At 33.2% G+C, this 14,459-nt stretch overlaps 2 protein-coding genes across 2 annotated transcripts; both read left to right on the top strand.

Annotated features, from left to right (window-relative positions):
• The first annotated feature begins 409 nt into the window (after positions 1 to 409).
• Positions 410 to 8,911, top strand: LOC113873883 (mitogen-activated protein kinase kinase kinase YODA-like). Its single transcript, XM_027512241.1, has 12 exons — positions 410 to 686; positions 1,621 to 2,386; positions 2,518 to 3,240; positions 3,353 to 3,440; positions 3,582 to 3,644; positions 3,913 to 4,073; positions 4,162 to 4,237; positions 5,326 to 5,385; positions 5,471 to 5,578; positions 5,755 to 5,994; positions 7,510 to 7,601; positions 7,710 to 8,911. The coding sequence occupies exons 2-12, from the start codon at positions 1,833 to 1,835 to the stop codon at positions 8,227 to 8,229; spliced, it is 2,685 nt and encodes an 894-aa protein (XP_027368042.1). The 5' UTR covers positions 410 to 686; positions 1,621 to 1,832; the 3' UTR covers positions 8,230 to 8,911.
• A 2,286-nt stretch (positions 8,912 to 11,197) lies between these two features.
• LOC113871319 (putative ubiquitin-like-specific protease 1B) lies at positions 11,198 to 14,151 on the top strand. The gene is made up of 11 exons (XM_027508364.1): positions 11,198 to 11,222; positions 11,439 to 11,490; positions 11,764 to 11,817; positions 12,351 to 12,501; positions 12,584 to 12,665; positions 12,757 to 12,846; positions 12,990 to 13,112; positions 13,239 to 13,370; positions 13,483 to 13,586; positions 13,714 to 13,804; positions 13,879 to 14,151. The coding sequence occupies exons 2-11, from the start codon at positions 11,451 to 11,453 to the stop codon at positions 13,990 to 13,992; spliced, it is 981 nt and encodes a 326-aa protein (XP_027364165.1). The 5' UTR covers positions 11,198 to 11,222; positions 11,439 to 11,450; the 3' UTR covers positions 13,993 to 14,151.
• Positions 14,152 to 14,459: the final 308 nt, after the last annotated feature.

Here is a 14,459-nt window from a genome sequence, read left to right on the forward strand (position 1 = left end):
AATGCCAATCCATGGAAGGTGTAGTGCCACATTACATAACCTTTTTTTTTTCTCTGGATGAAGACTACGTTCCATAAATTGATTCCCCTAAAAAATAATTAAACACCCAATTTCATTTCATTTTTTTTTATCTGAACCACCCAAAATAAATTCTTAAAACAGAATTAGTATAAATTTTTTCCTAAATAAAATAAGAATACAAATTTTTCATAAAATTTACAAGGTGTATCAGTTTTGTGTTAATGCAGAATAGAATACTTGTTTTTTTTCTCTCTCTCTGAAATCATGGTTAAAAAAATTAAAATCAAACAGTTACTTTTTTAAGGACATATGTAGGAATTAGGAATTGCCGATTAATATTTATAACAATTCAATGATTTTTAATTATTATTATTATTAAGAAGAATCCATAGTTCAACACTCAATTAAGACGGAGACCCCTTCTTCACTCTGTGTCTCTCTCTCTCTCTCCTTCTCTACGCGATCTCTTTCACTGACTTTCAATTGCGAATATTTTCACCACAAATCACTAGAAAATCTTTCTTCATTTGTCGCATTTTGGGTTTCTGTGCGTCTTTTGGGGCTCTCTGGTGGAGCTCCCAACGCTTCAGGAAAATTTCTCTCTCAGATTTGAGCTGAAAATACAAAGTGGGTTCAGTTCAAATTTGCTGAGTTTATTAATTGAAGTAAGTCTCCTCCTTTTTACCATTTTTGGTTACCCTTTGCATGATTTAACACGATGATCAACAAGTTAGTTGATTTAACTGTTTCCTTTGCTCAATCATGTGTTAGTGGATCTTTGTTTTCAGCTAGTTATTTTTAACAATGGGTTGGTAGTTCATCTTGGGGTCCTGAAAATTTTGGTGGAAGTAGAAAGAGGGAATTTGAAAATTCGATTTTTTATTCTTATATTTTTCTGGGTATTGAAACATACAATAAAAAGTGGCAATATATGTATGTTAGTTTTGATTATGCCATGTCAGTTGTTTTGAGGATCTCGGTACAATTTTTAATGGTCAAAATAATTCCATTTAGATTCATCCTTGTTCTCTTCCTCTTTTGGTTAGACTTGTGAATTTCGCTTTAAAGTTGGGAAATATGAAAATTTAGGCTGATGAGAAGTATTGAACGCTTCTGTCTTTTAGTTATTAAATTTTTTGGAATTTTATAGTCTACATAGAAGACATGTATAAGCAATGACGAATGATGTCATGTTGCATGAATTTATTTCCGGTAGAGAGGTTAGAGGTTGGTGTTTTTCACTATATGATAATATATTACTAATATTTGAACTTGGAAACTGGGGACTAAGTATTAGCTGATGGAGTGGAGTTGTCTAATTTTGAATGCTTAGTATATCCCTTGTCATGTCAGATCAAGTATATGGTAATTATTGTGCCGTACTGGTTGACTAATGTGCATTACTAGTTAGTAGTTAAAGCTATTGTGTAAACTTAGAATTATTTAATTGTTAGCTACTTTCACTTTGAACAGTCTTGTGTAACAGAATGGTTGATATATGTGCATGCTTTGAAGGATTTGGACACAATATATACATTTATGACATAAAAAGGATATGCATTTTTTACTGATTGAAAGTACACGTTTTGTCTGCTGCAGGTATTTTGCAATAATTTTCAATGACTGATTCCTTTCTATCACTCTAAAGTCATTGCTTCTGGAATTTGTGAATCTCCTACCTTCAAAGGTTTATGGCTGCATCATGGCTTTTATAACTCCATCTACTGATGTGAAATGATAGATTTTTTGAACTTTTATTGGAATCCTGTAAATAAGCCTGCTTGCTGCATCTCATTATATAAAATACAAATATGCCTTCATGGTGGGGAAAATCGTCATCAAAAGAAACCAAGAAGAAAGCTAGTAAGGAAAGTTTTATTGATACATTGCACCGAAAATTTAAAATTCCATCTGAAGGTAAACTAAGCAATGGATCTGGAGGATCTCGTAGACATTGCAATGACACAATTTCAGAGAAGGGGGATCGTTCTCCATCTGAATCAAGATCGCCTTCACCTTCCAAAGTGGCAAGGTGTCAAAGTTTTGCTGAAAGGCCTCATGCTCAGCCACTTCCACCTCCTGGTCTGCACCCTTCAAGTGTAGGCCGAGTAGATTCTGAAATTAGCATATCATCAAAGTCAAGATTGGAAAAAGGTTCCAAGCCATCACTGCTTCTTCCACTTCCAACACCTGGATGCATACGTTATAGGCCAAACCCTGCAGATTTGGATGGAGATGTGATCACTGCTTCTATTTTTAGTGATTGCTCTGCTGATAGTGATGAGCCGGCAGACTCACACAATCGTAGTCCTCTGGCAACTGAGACTGAGACTGGGACTAGAACTGCAGCTGGCAGTCCTTCCAGGTAGCTTCCTCAAACCGTAATGAGCTTCCATATAGCACTTCTTATGCATACATGCCTTGGTGATTTGTGATATAATACTTTAGAAATATATATATTTTCTCCTTTACTCAAAAATTGCCCTGTTTTTGAAGCTTGATGCTCAAGGATCAATCACCAGCTCTTTCCCAATTGCATTCAAGAGAAGTAAAAAAACCAGTAAATATTCTAAGTAATCATATGTCTTCTACTTCACCAAAACGGAGGCCTTTACGCAACCATGTTCCAAATCTTCAGGTTCCTCCTCACGGTGCCTATTATAGTGCTCCTGATAGTTCCTTGTCAAGTCCATCAAGGAGTCCATTGAGAGCATTTGGCACAGATCAGGTGTTGAACTCTGCTTTTTGGGCTGGAAAGCCATATTCAGAGGTGAATTTAGTTGGATCTGGGCATTGCTCTAGTCCAGGTTCTGGGCATAATTCAATGGGAGGGGATATGTCAGGACCATTATTATGGCAACCAAGCAGGGGTAGCCCTGAGTATTCTCCAGTACCTAGTCCCAGAATGACCAGCCCTGGTCCAAGCTCTAGAATTCAGAGTGGAGCAGTGACACCTATTCATCCTAAAGCTGGGGGAACACCCGCGGAGGCACCGACAGGATGGGTTGATGATGGAAAACAGCAGAGTCATCGTTTGCCCCTTCCTCCTTTGACAGTTACCAATTCCTCGCTGTTCTCTCATTCTAATTCTGCAGCAACATCTCCGTCTATGCCAAGAAGTCCAGCTAGAGCAGATAATCCAAGCTCTGGCTCACGTTGGAAAAAAGGGAAGCTGCTTGGCAGAGGTACTTTTGGGCATGTCTATATTGGCTTCAATAGGTATGCACTTTGGAGAAAATGTTCCTAATTTCATTATTATTCCTTTTAATTTTCATTTCTACATATGCAATTTAATAATAATTGATTTGTTTAAAATGTTTGTCTCTTTTAGTGAAAGTGGTGAAATGTGTGCAATGAAGGAGGTTACTCTGTTTTCAGATGATCCCAAGTCTATGGAAAGTGCTAAGCAATTAATGCAGGTAAATTGATTCCTTTTAAATCTAGTAAAATTCCATGCAGTTAAATTGTTTTCTTTAGGTGTGACATTATAGTTTTGTAGTTCTGTTTTAAAATTGACATAGCTTTGAAATTCTAAATTCTAACTACGACATTTCTGGCAGGAAATTCATTTATTGAGCCGTTTACGGCATCCAAATATTGTGCAGTATTATGGTTCTGAACCAGTAAGTTCTATCCTTCACTTCCCATTTACAAAACCCATTTTACTCACAAGAAATGTTAAGATTCTGGTTCTGATGATAACATTAAATGCCTGTGAGTGATTATATGATGTATTGTGGGTTTTTTTCTAGACTGTCCATGGTCTAAGACGCTTGATATTCTAGTTATCATACTAGTTGCAGGTACCTAACAACGTAGATGTAGAAATTTCACAGCAGTATATTTTTTGATAGTCTATTTATAAAGGCTTCTGAATCATCCCTTCAACAGGTGGATGACAAACTTTACATATATCTTGAGTATGTATCTGGAGGCTCCATACATAAACTTCTTCAAGAATATGGGAAATTTGGTGAACTAGCTATTCGTAGTTATACTCAACAAATTTTGTCAGGGCTTGCTTATTTACATGCTAAAAATACTCTCCATAGGTGAACTAAACCATCTATTCATGATTTGAATGTTTTAATTGTTGCTGCTGCCACATAATGATCTGTGAATTTGCTTTTACTTGTAAAGGGATATCAAAGGAGCAAATATACTTGTTGATCCAAATAGTCGGGTCAAGTTGGCAGACTTTGGCATGGCAAAACATGTAAGTTTAGATATAATAACTATATTGTATCCATTACATCTGCATTTAAGCTAAACGAGTTAGATATGTAAATTGGATTGTAATGCCTAGTGAAATTATGGATGTTGGTTAAAATTCTCTAAATCGAGAGTTTTGCTATCTCCAAGTTTCTGAGACTGGACACCCTTGCTTCTTGTGGTTTTTATGTTCTTTGTTGTATCCAGTTTTTCCCACCTCACCTGTTTTTGGCAGATTTGGTATGCCATCCCCTATCAGAAAACATTAGATCATTCTGATAGAATATTAGTGTTCCTGGCTTCATAGTAATCGTGAGTAATTTAAAGTGTTATAAGAAGATACAAAGATGGAGATTTTTCCCTCAAGTATGCAAAGGGAAACCATAAGAAATGAGAAAAGCAAGCAGAAAAAAAATCAACTTCATATAAAAATAGGATATTGAATAAACCAGAATAAAAACAGAACGTAAAGATGATTTCCCCAAAGACAAGAACCTCTTCTGAGTCTCCTTAGTGAACTACCAACTTTCTGTAATGGTGATGGTGTGCTTATCATGTAGATCATGACTCAGTTTAGGTAAACTTTTAGTGAAGTCCTTATAAGAAAAACAAATCAGTATATAAAATGAATAAATTTTTTCTCAAAGTTATTGCTTCTCTATTTTTTGAGAAGTTCTCTTATTTGACTTCTCTAAAATTTGAGGAGAAATTATTTTTAACTTATGAGAGTGTTTTATTCATTTTTTATATTGATTTTTTTTTCTCCTAAGATGAATTATCTAGAAGTTTACCCAAACTAGGTCTATGTTCCATTTTGTAAAGAACTTTCGATTGTCCTTGCTCCTATAGTTAACACATGGAACTCCCAACTTCAAAGACAACCTGACCATACTTGTGTCATAATCCAAACACCTTCAACAAAGACATTGGATTCTTCTGGTTCTATTGAATTCACATTATTTTGTCATCCTGTACAATTGTCATTTTAGATTACATCTGTTTTATTGATTTTCTAATTCTTAATGATTTAATTAGTCCAAAGGGTGTATAATTTGTCCTGTTTTCCCTACTTATAGTTTATATAATTTGCAGATGACAGGTCAATCTTGTCCATTGTCGTTCAAGGGAAGCCCTTACTGGATGGCTCCCGAGGTTCTAATTTTTGTAAATTTGGTTCTTTTTATTTGAATTTCATCTTAGTTTTGTGATTCAGTATCTTTGCTTTCTGATGATTCAGGTTATAAAGAACTCTAATGGATGCTCCCTTGCTGTGGATATATGGAGTCTTGGATGCACAGTTTTGGAAATGGCTACAACCAAGCCTCCTTGGTTTCAGTATGAAGGGGTTAGGAATTTATGTTCATATATCAAAGCTTTTATTAATTTCTTTTATCCTTTCTTTAATATATATTTCAAGTATTTTATATTTACAAAGCACTGATGATAATTTTTGTATTATATACATGACAAACAGCTTGATAAATTATTTCTTCTTGACATATTTGCATGTTAACATGACAGGTTGCTGCCATGTTCAAGATTGGTAATAGCAAGGAACTCCCAACAATTCCAGATCATCTCTCAAATGAAGGAAAAGATTTTGTTAGGAAATGTCTTCAACGTAACCCACATGATCGCCCTTCAGCCAGTGAATTATTGGACCACCCTTTTGTAAAATGTGCAGCACCTTTGGAAAGACCTATTCTGGTTCCTGAAGCTTCAGACCCTGTTTCTGTGATTACATATGGAACAAAAGCTCTGGTATATAAAATACTCTCAAACAAAAATTGTTTAAAAGTCTGTTTTATTTGTGGTATATCCACATTAGCATTGAAGGTTGCCTGTTTGCCTTTCATTGCATGTCATGCTGCTTATGTATCAAATTTTACCCCCCTGCCTTATCCACACATGATGGAAGCATCTGCTCTGCTTCTGAAAAACATGTGATATGGATTTTTTGTTCTTCATGCTTTCACATTTCTCATGATCAAGTTAAAGCACGTACATTTTGTATATGCAACTCATGCTCTTCACTATACATGAATGTATAAATTTTTAATCCATCCAAATCCAGAATATTGGGCATTATCTATTTTCTCACTCCCTTTTCCATGTGTGTGATAGAACTGGATCATAATATAGGAATAAATGGGTAGTTTTTTGACAGTAACCTGTGTCTTCACCTGCATTGAAGAGATACAAGGACAGAGATGAGGAAATGTGAATAGAGATTCCTGGCATTTGATAGACCTGAGCTTTCTGTTATGTCCACAAGAAAAGAGGGATGAAAAGACAATCTTTATTAAATCTTTATTGAATTGATGAATTTTCAGTGTACAATTCTGTACTCTGGAGCAATGCTCTTCAAAGAATTTTCTCTGCCAAGTTTAGAAACTAACTATAAAAAAAAGACCCATAACTAACTCTCCCAACTAGCTGGGGCTTAAAACAGAGAAATAACTCCTAACTGCTAGCTGTCATTATTAACGGCTTTCTTTTTCCTAGAGTAAACCAGCCAAGGGTTGGCCTTGTCTGAAGTAGTATTTACAATGATATTAGGGTTAGGACCCTAATGCCTATCACTTTCCCTCTCAATTCCACTCCAAAACCAAAGAGCCCCTTTTGTTCTCCCTTTTTCTCCAAGTTATACCCTCTTCTTCTTTCAGCTACATCTCTAACCCACTGATTGACTGTCCATCTGCAAGATTAACTATAGCTGTCTAATCATAACAGTTACTATATTCTGTTCCTAACTGATTCAAGCCTTGGTGAGGCATCTAACAGTATGTTGGCATGGAAATTGCTCTTGCATTTGAGGCAGCATGAATGGTTCTGGTACAGAAGGGAAATGCAGGGACAGTATTTTGAGAAATAATAACAGTTGAGGGATAGTTGGACAATAGTTGGAGCAGAATAAAGGCTCTAGACTTCTACAGTATATAAATTGGATTCCCTTTCTGTTAATTGGGCGGAATGTTGTGTTAAATTACATGGATGGAGTTCAGTTGGGGTTGGGGAACATAATGTTGTAATCTTAAGAATTGCAGTAATGAATATTTTGGCAGTGGTGTGAATTTTGTTTAGCATCTACATATCCATATGGAGGCTCCATAGTGTATCTGGTTTAAGCCTTTACTTGAACTAGGTCTTGCTTCCTAATGTACTATCCTAGCTGAATTTTCTAATATCAATGGAGCCATCTTTATAGTTGTTTCTCGTTTGCTTTCTGCTTCTGTATTATTATATTAATTTCATGCATCCATGATCAATTTTCAGGGCATTGGACAAGGAAAGAATGCATCTGCCTTGGATTCAGATAGACTCGCTGTTCATTCTTCTAGATTTTTGAAAATCAATCCACATGAAAGGTCTCTCTCTCTCTCTCTCACACACACACACACACACTTTAAAACATGCATGCAAGGACACTGCTGACTTTGTCAATAGTATTCTGAAATTATGTCGTTAATCTCCAGTGAAATCCATATTCCAAGGAATATATCTTGCCCTGTGTCTCCCATTGGAAGCCCACTTTTGAAGTCAAGATCACCACAGCACAGGAGTGGGAAAATGTCTCCTTCTCCTATATCTAGCCCGCGGACTGCTTCTGGTGCATCCACACCTCTTGCTGGTGGCAGTGGTGCCATTCCATTTAGTAATCACCTGAAACAGGCAATTTACCTTCAAGAGGGTTTTGGAAGCATGCTAAAGTCCTCAAACGGTGTCTACGTTAATGGCCCTGCTCATCATGACTCAAATGTTGACATTTTTCGAGGAATGCAACTGGGGTCTCACATTTCATCAGAACTGATTTCCAGTGAAAATGATGTTCTGGTTAAGCAGTTTGCAAGGCCTCATCTTGCAGAGCGATATGATTTTCAATCAGTCTTGGCTGATCGTGTTGGCCGACAGCTGCTGGGGGAACATGTTAAGATTAACCCATCCCTTGATCCTAGTCCCAACTCATCTTTGCTTAGCCGAGCAAATGGTTTATGACATCAGGAATTTTCCTGGACCACTTATCTGAGCAGCTCTTGAAATTTCTCATAATACCTTTGGTTATGCTGATCTATTCATTGTTCTATTGGCAAGAATATAATTATCCAATAAGGAGCCAAAGCACTAGAAAATCAATGTAAATAAATTTGCATCGAAAAATAGGCTAATGGGGCACAGAAGTGCATTTTGAATGGCTTCAGGCTCAGGCTAGGGGGATTTTTATTAATGAAATGCCAAACAGTGACAAAGCATTAAACTTTCTGTAGTCAAATTTGTCCATACCAAGTTATCAACTCAAGCAAATGCTCACTTGTTGGCCAAGAGGAACTTCTTGTATGTAACAAACATATTTAAGATGCAGCATCAAGACATGAGAGGTCAGGCACTTAGAAATGACAGATGCATCTTATGGAACACCATATAGATGCCAAAGTAGAGAGTTAAATTAATACAAAACTTGTAGACTATTTTTTGGGATGTAGACATTGCTGTACAGAAGATGGGAAACTGTGTTGTTATTCTGCAATTATTGATGGGAGGACAAGGTTTTGTAGAGAGCCAGTGCATGTCATGTTTAATTGTGGGCTTAGATTTATTACAGTCATTGTGTATACTCTATCAACTATTGGATCTCTTCTGTACATTATTGTTATTGTTATCCATTAATCTGATTATGATCCCCTCATGGCTTTATACATTCTTAAAGTAACTAGCGTGTAATGGCCTTGAGCAATGAGCATGATAAGTGTAACCACCTAAAATTGACCTAGTTAAATAAAAAAAATTCAATTAAAAATGAATTTTTATTAAATCTTTTCAGATTTTAAAAAATTGAAATTAGTCTTTACTTGATAATTGAAGGGGAAATTAATGCTTGAAAGAGATTATCCAATATTTTCTTGACTTGTCTAAAAAGTATAACTAAAAGAATAAAATGAAAATATTGTCAATCAACCAAAAGTGAAATAAAAACTGAGTATGATGACATTTACTTCCATTAAAGAAGAGTCATAACTGATTCGTGTATTTTATAAAGTTATTTTTAGATATCAAAAGAAACATAAATAGTAAAAAAAAAAAAAAGAAACTAAAAATAATAACACAGTAGTAAAGCATATAAAAGTAAAACAATGTATAATAAAAGAATATAAAACATTTGAAAAATTTGTTGCTAAGTTCTCATGATAGCCTTTGTCTTTTATTTCATTTGTTTACTTAGCTTGTTAGTTGATTAATTTTTTGTAATGAAAAAACAACACGATTATCTCCATTATCCAGAGATTTTTGTTTTTAATTTTTATATAATGATCTGATGACTAATTATATAATTTTTCTTCCTCAAGTAAGGACTTACATATAATATAAATCTTAATTTTGTAGGTGTGATTTTTTAATAATAATAATAATAATAATGGTAATAACATTTTTTTAAAATAAAATATATTAAATTACATTTTTCTTTTAGAATCAGGCAAATTTTAAATTTTTGTTATATTTTGAGATACATAACTAGACAAAGTTGTTTTAAAGAAAAATATAAATATCAATCTTTAAAATTTAGTTTATTTTGTCATAAAAAAAGTTATTTTATTTTCTTAACCTGCTAGTAGTTAATTGATATTTTATTTTTTTTATCTAGTTGCTCATAAAAATTCTTTAATATGTTAATATCATTTTACTTAACTGTAATCTTTTAAATTAATCCTTGATATTTTATTTATTTATTATTTTCATAACATGTTAATATGTTTTTACAGGTTAATTATGCAAATATACTCTAATATTAATCAAATGAGTTTTGTTTTTTAAATATTTAATCATTGTTAGGTACGCTACAACATTGTGATTTGTTTATTATGGCATCTTACCCGTATCATATGGTTTATCCATAGCATAGATACATGCATCTAATCTTAATAATATACCTGTCTATCCCGAGAAGCAAGTCAGTCTATCATTTCCCGTGTCACTCCCATTCTTAATTGAATTCAAATGAACTTTTTTTCCACTCTAATTCTTTTGCATAATTAAATTTTAATAAAAGGACTATTGTTTTTGTTATAAATTATAAATATTATTTATAAAAAGATAATTTTACTTAATGTACATAATAAAAAAAATTTATATATAATTTTTAATAAAATTTAAAAATTTAATGTAATTAAATAAATAATACTGCTAAAATGTTATAATTTTAATAAAATTGTTATGTATATCTTTTTATATTATACCAAATAAAATTATTATAAATGGTAGCATTTTTTTAAATTAATTTGGCATTATTAATTATTTAAAATTATTATTAATTGCATATTAATTATAACTATACTGTCTGTAATAAAAAACATTAATTACATCTATTTTTGTTAGTTAACTTAATTACACTACATCACTAAGTATAGTGTAATAAATAAATTTTGTATATAAAAGTTGTACAGGATAAATCCCAATAAATATACTATTTAACCAATCTGTATTAATTATTTTATTATAATTTTTCTAAAAAAATTATCTTTTATTCTCCTCTCATTAATTAAGTAGTGTATTTATTAGAGTTTATACTGTGCAAGATTGCACATGTTAAAAAATTCTTAAAAATATTTAGAAAAAGAAGATTATATTTCATTTTAAATAAAAAATATTAACAAAATATTTTTTGACACATTTTTTTAACAGACTGAGTTTTTATTAAAAAAAATATATAAAAAATATGTAAAATATATATTTTTCTTAAATTAATATTTTTATTTTTAAATTTTACTAAGTTTTAGGCAACATTAGTTCCTAGCATTCCTAGAATAAGGAAATGTAGTTTTCAAAAAGTCTTATATTTAGTTGGATTACTTTGAATATTCTAGACTTTGTGTTGTTATGACAACACCCAATTGGTTTACTGTAATAAATGGTTTAGTGTAGAGGGTACGGAAACAAAACAAGGTTGGAGCAGTGGGGTGTATTGTGTGGGAAGTGACATTTTTCCTTTCCTTTTGGTTCGTTTTCTTCTTTCCTTCTTCGTCCTTCATGTTGGTTTTAGGTTTTGCAGTGATTGAGCTTTGTATCATATCAATTACCAAAATTAGTCACCTTATCTTGCTTCCTTCATCATTTTCGTTGTTCATACTTAATATCATAAGAATTAGAGTATATTTTGTTTCTTTGTCAAGCACAATTTTTAGATGTATAATTTTTGGTGTTTTGCGAAACAGTTGAAGTTAAGAATGGGACGAAAGAAGAAGAATCCATGTAGCAGTGCTAGAGGTACACACAGTATATCTATTTGCTTATCATGCAAGTGCAAATCAATACTTGCATTTTGTTACTAATTTGAAGCAAAATCATTATGAAAATTGTATTCATATTTTGATTTTGATACTTCATTGTTTACAGTTTTAGAATTTTTGTGGTACACCAATACATGTGTTGTATTTCATTTATATTAATACTGTGTACTGGTATTAATTTGGAACTTAGGTTAGTTAACTTTGACTCTGCCCTAATATGTTAATGTGATCATTTGTAATGTATCAACAGCTGGTAGCATCCTGGAATCCCCCACAAGTGAGGCTGTTGAACCTTTGAGCAGGGGTAGTTGTGACAAAAACTCCTTCCTTTAACCTTTGTATTTTGAAATCCTTATTGACCAATAAATCCTCTAATGTTGATTTCTTCTAACTTGTTATCCTTTACATCTGCTGCACTAGTAGAAGTTTGTGATATGTTGTTAGTATGCCTTGATTCCATGACATAAATGAGAGTCCTGTGATTATTTTTTTGGGTACAATGGTGGCATGGACTGGGACAGAACCTGGAAATTCTAGGTGAGGGTGCTAACTACAAGACTTTCATAGAGGGGACAGATTTCATATATTTGAGGGTATAGACTATAAGACATTCATAGAGGGGAGAGATTTCATATATTTGAGGGAACCTATTTGAAAAATTATGCATGGTTTTTGAGATAAAAAAAGTTTGTGTGTGTGGTTGCACCCACACTCTCCTATGTACTTCCATCCTTGGACACAGAGCTTTGATCCTAAGAGCTGCTGCAACCTACTCAAACGCCTCAATTCTAGACTCTAGCCTAATCCTAGTGACTTGATCATGTATTCTTCAATTAGCTATCAGGGATTCCAAAACTGGGCCACGTGTGCAATTGGATCCTTCCAGCAGGCAACAAGTAGAGAAGGCTGTGGACCGAAAGTCCCTTTCTATACTGAACAAGCTGTATGATTTTTGCACCCGTAGACCAAAGGCATGTGAGGAATTGAGGTACCTAGTTGGGGTACCATTACTATTTTGATGTTGTATTTGTTGTCTCACTGATGTTAATGAGCATATTTTCATATCCCAGTGTCTTGGTTAGCATGTTTGGTCTTTACTTAAACCGCAAGGATAGCTATACAATGAGACCAAAAGGATGGATTAGTCATATGGTCAGTATTAAAATGCAAAAGGTATAATTCAGCTTATTATTTATTAGTATATTTTTCATATAACTCTTCAAGGTATATATTAAATGTTCAGGTGATTTTAATTGCTGGAAAGATAATGATGGAAGAGGAGAAAGCAACAAATGGAGTTGTCACTCGTCATATATTTAGCCCACAATTTATGGTGAGTAGTTAACTATATATCTTTACAAACAAAAGAGCTGTTGAAGGATCCTGCTATCAACATTTATGGTAGTGCTGTTGTTTTTCTATACTATATTTAAACAGCATAGCATTCTCATGTCAGTCAATGATGTTTCTATGTAGAACAAGGTAACGTGTGACTCAAATCTATCCAATGAAGATAGCTACAAGCCTTGGTGTATTGAGGATGTATCTCTATTCATCTTGCCGAGTAAATTGGGTTACGATATTAATCAGTGCAAATTGGTAAATATGGTGTCACCTTATATGCCTTTTGTGTGAAAATAATAATGGTTTGTAAACAACCTTTGGTTTTGATGGTATACAATGTCGTTCAGGTATAATGATTTGTTTCCTTTTTCCTTATTTTAGATTTTTGCTCCAACTTTATTTGAGGAGCATTGGTATTGTTATGCGTTCGAGCCCAAGAACAAAACCCTGTATGTGTTAGATTCAATGCCTGGTAGAGTCTCAACCAGCAAGAACAACTTGGATAATGCAACAGTAATGTTGAACATTACTTTTTTTCATAGGAAATATTTACATTATTTTTGTCAAAGTTTTATCCCTATGCTTTCTGTCTGATCCAACCTATTGATGGATTTTTAATGCAAAGAAACTTCGTTTTGAGGAGCTGCTGATATTAATGAATCCTGGTTTGACCAAAGAGAATGCATCAATAACACTAGTTCATGTTGATGTTCCTATGCAGCAAAACAAGTAAGTAGTCTAACAAAAAAAAAGGTAGTGTGAAGCTCTAATGTTCATTTTTGTAGAAAAACTCAACTCATTATTGGTGATGATAATATTTTTTTTTTCTTATTTATGCTTTATATGTTTGATAAAGTCATGATTGTGGCATCTATGTGCTGAAATACATGGAAATTTGGGATGGATCAATAAAATGGCAGGACAAAACCATGCCTAATTATCAATACGTGAGTATTAATTGTCTTCTACTAAGCTACCAATACCATGTCAAATTGCGACTTACTTAAAAAAAAAATTACAGGAAGAAATCGTGAAGTTTCGGCAAAAGTTTATATGTGGATGGGTTCAACATCCTAAAAATGAGGTTAGAGAAGAGGTTTTGAAGAAGGCGGGAGTATGGGGAAGACTATGCTGACTGACGTTGACTATCAAGTTGACATGTCTACCGAGAGATTTCGGTTATACTTGGTTAACTTTTCTGAATGAAATATAGTTTTATTTCTTACATGTACCTGATACCTATTTTTAATCTGGTTCCTATAAGAAAATATTTCAATTACACAATTTTTAACTTTGTCCCCGCCACCTGTTACTGTTATATTATTTTGAGATCAGCATGAAGTTGATGCAAAGAATAGAGATTAAATTGAAAATTATAAAACATTTTTTGGATTATAAACAGTTAAAAACAATATTATTTAATACTTCAAAATCATAATTCTAATCGTGCTGCATAAATCATAGCTGTAGTTCATATTTGATAAAATACAACAGTTGAAGGGTTTCATATTTGTAGGCCAAAAATAAAGTATAAATTAGTGGTTTTTTTTAGTGCATGTCCTTGGACTGGCCTGAATTCATTTTTTTAAAAGAGACTGCTAT

The sequence above is a fragment of the Abrus precatorius genome, unplaced genomic scaffold, assembly GCF_003935025.1.
Source record: "Abrus precatorius isolate BTA unplaced genomic scaffold, Abrus_2018 Scaffold7, whole genome shotgun sequence".
Classification (NCBI taxonomy): domain Eukaryota; kingdom Viridiplantae; phylum Streptophyta; class Magnoliopsida; order Fabales; family Fabaceae; genus Abrus; species Abrus precatorius.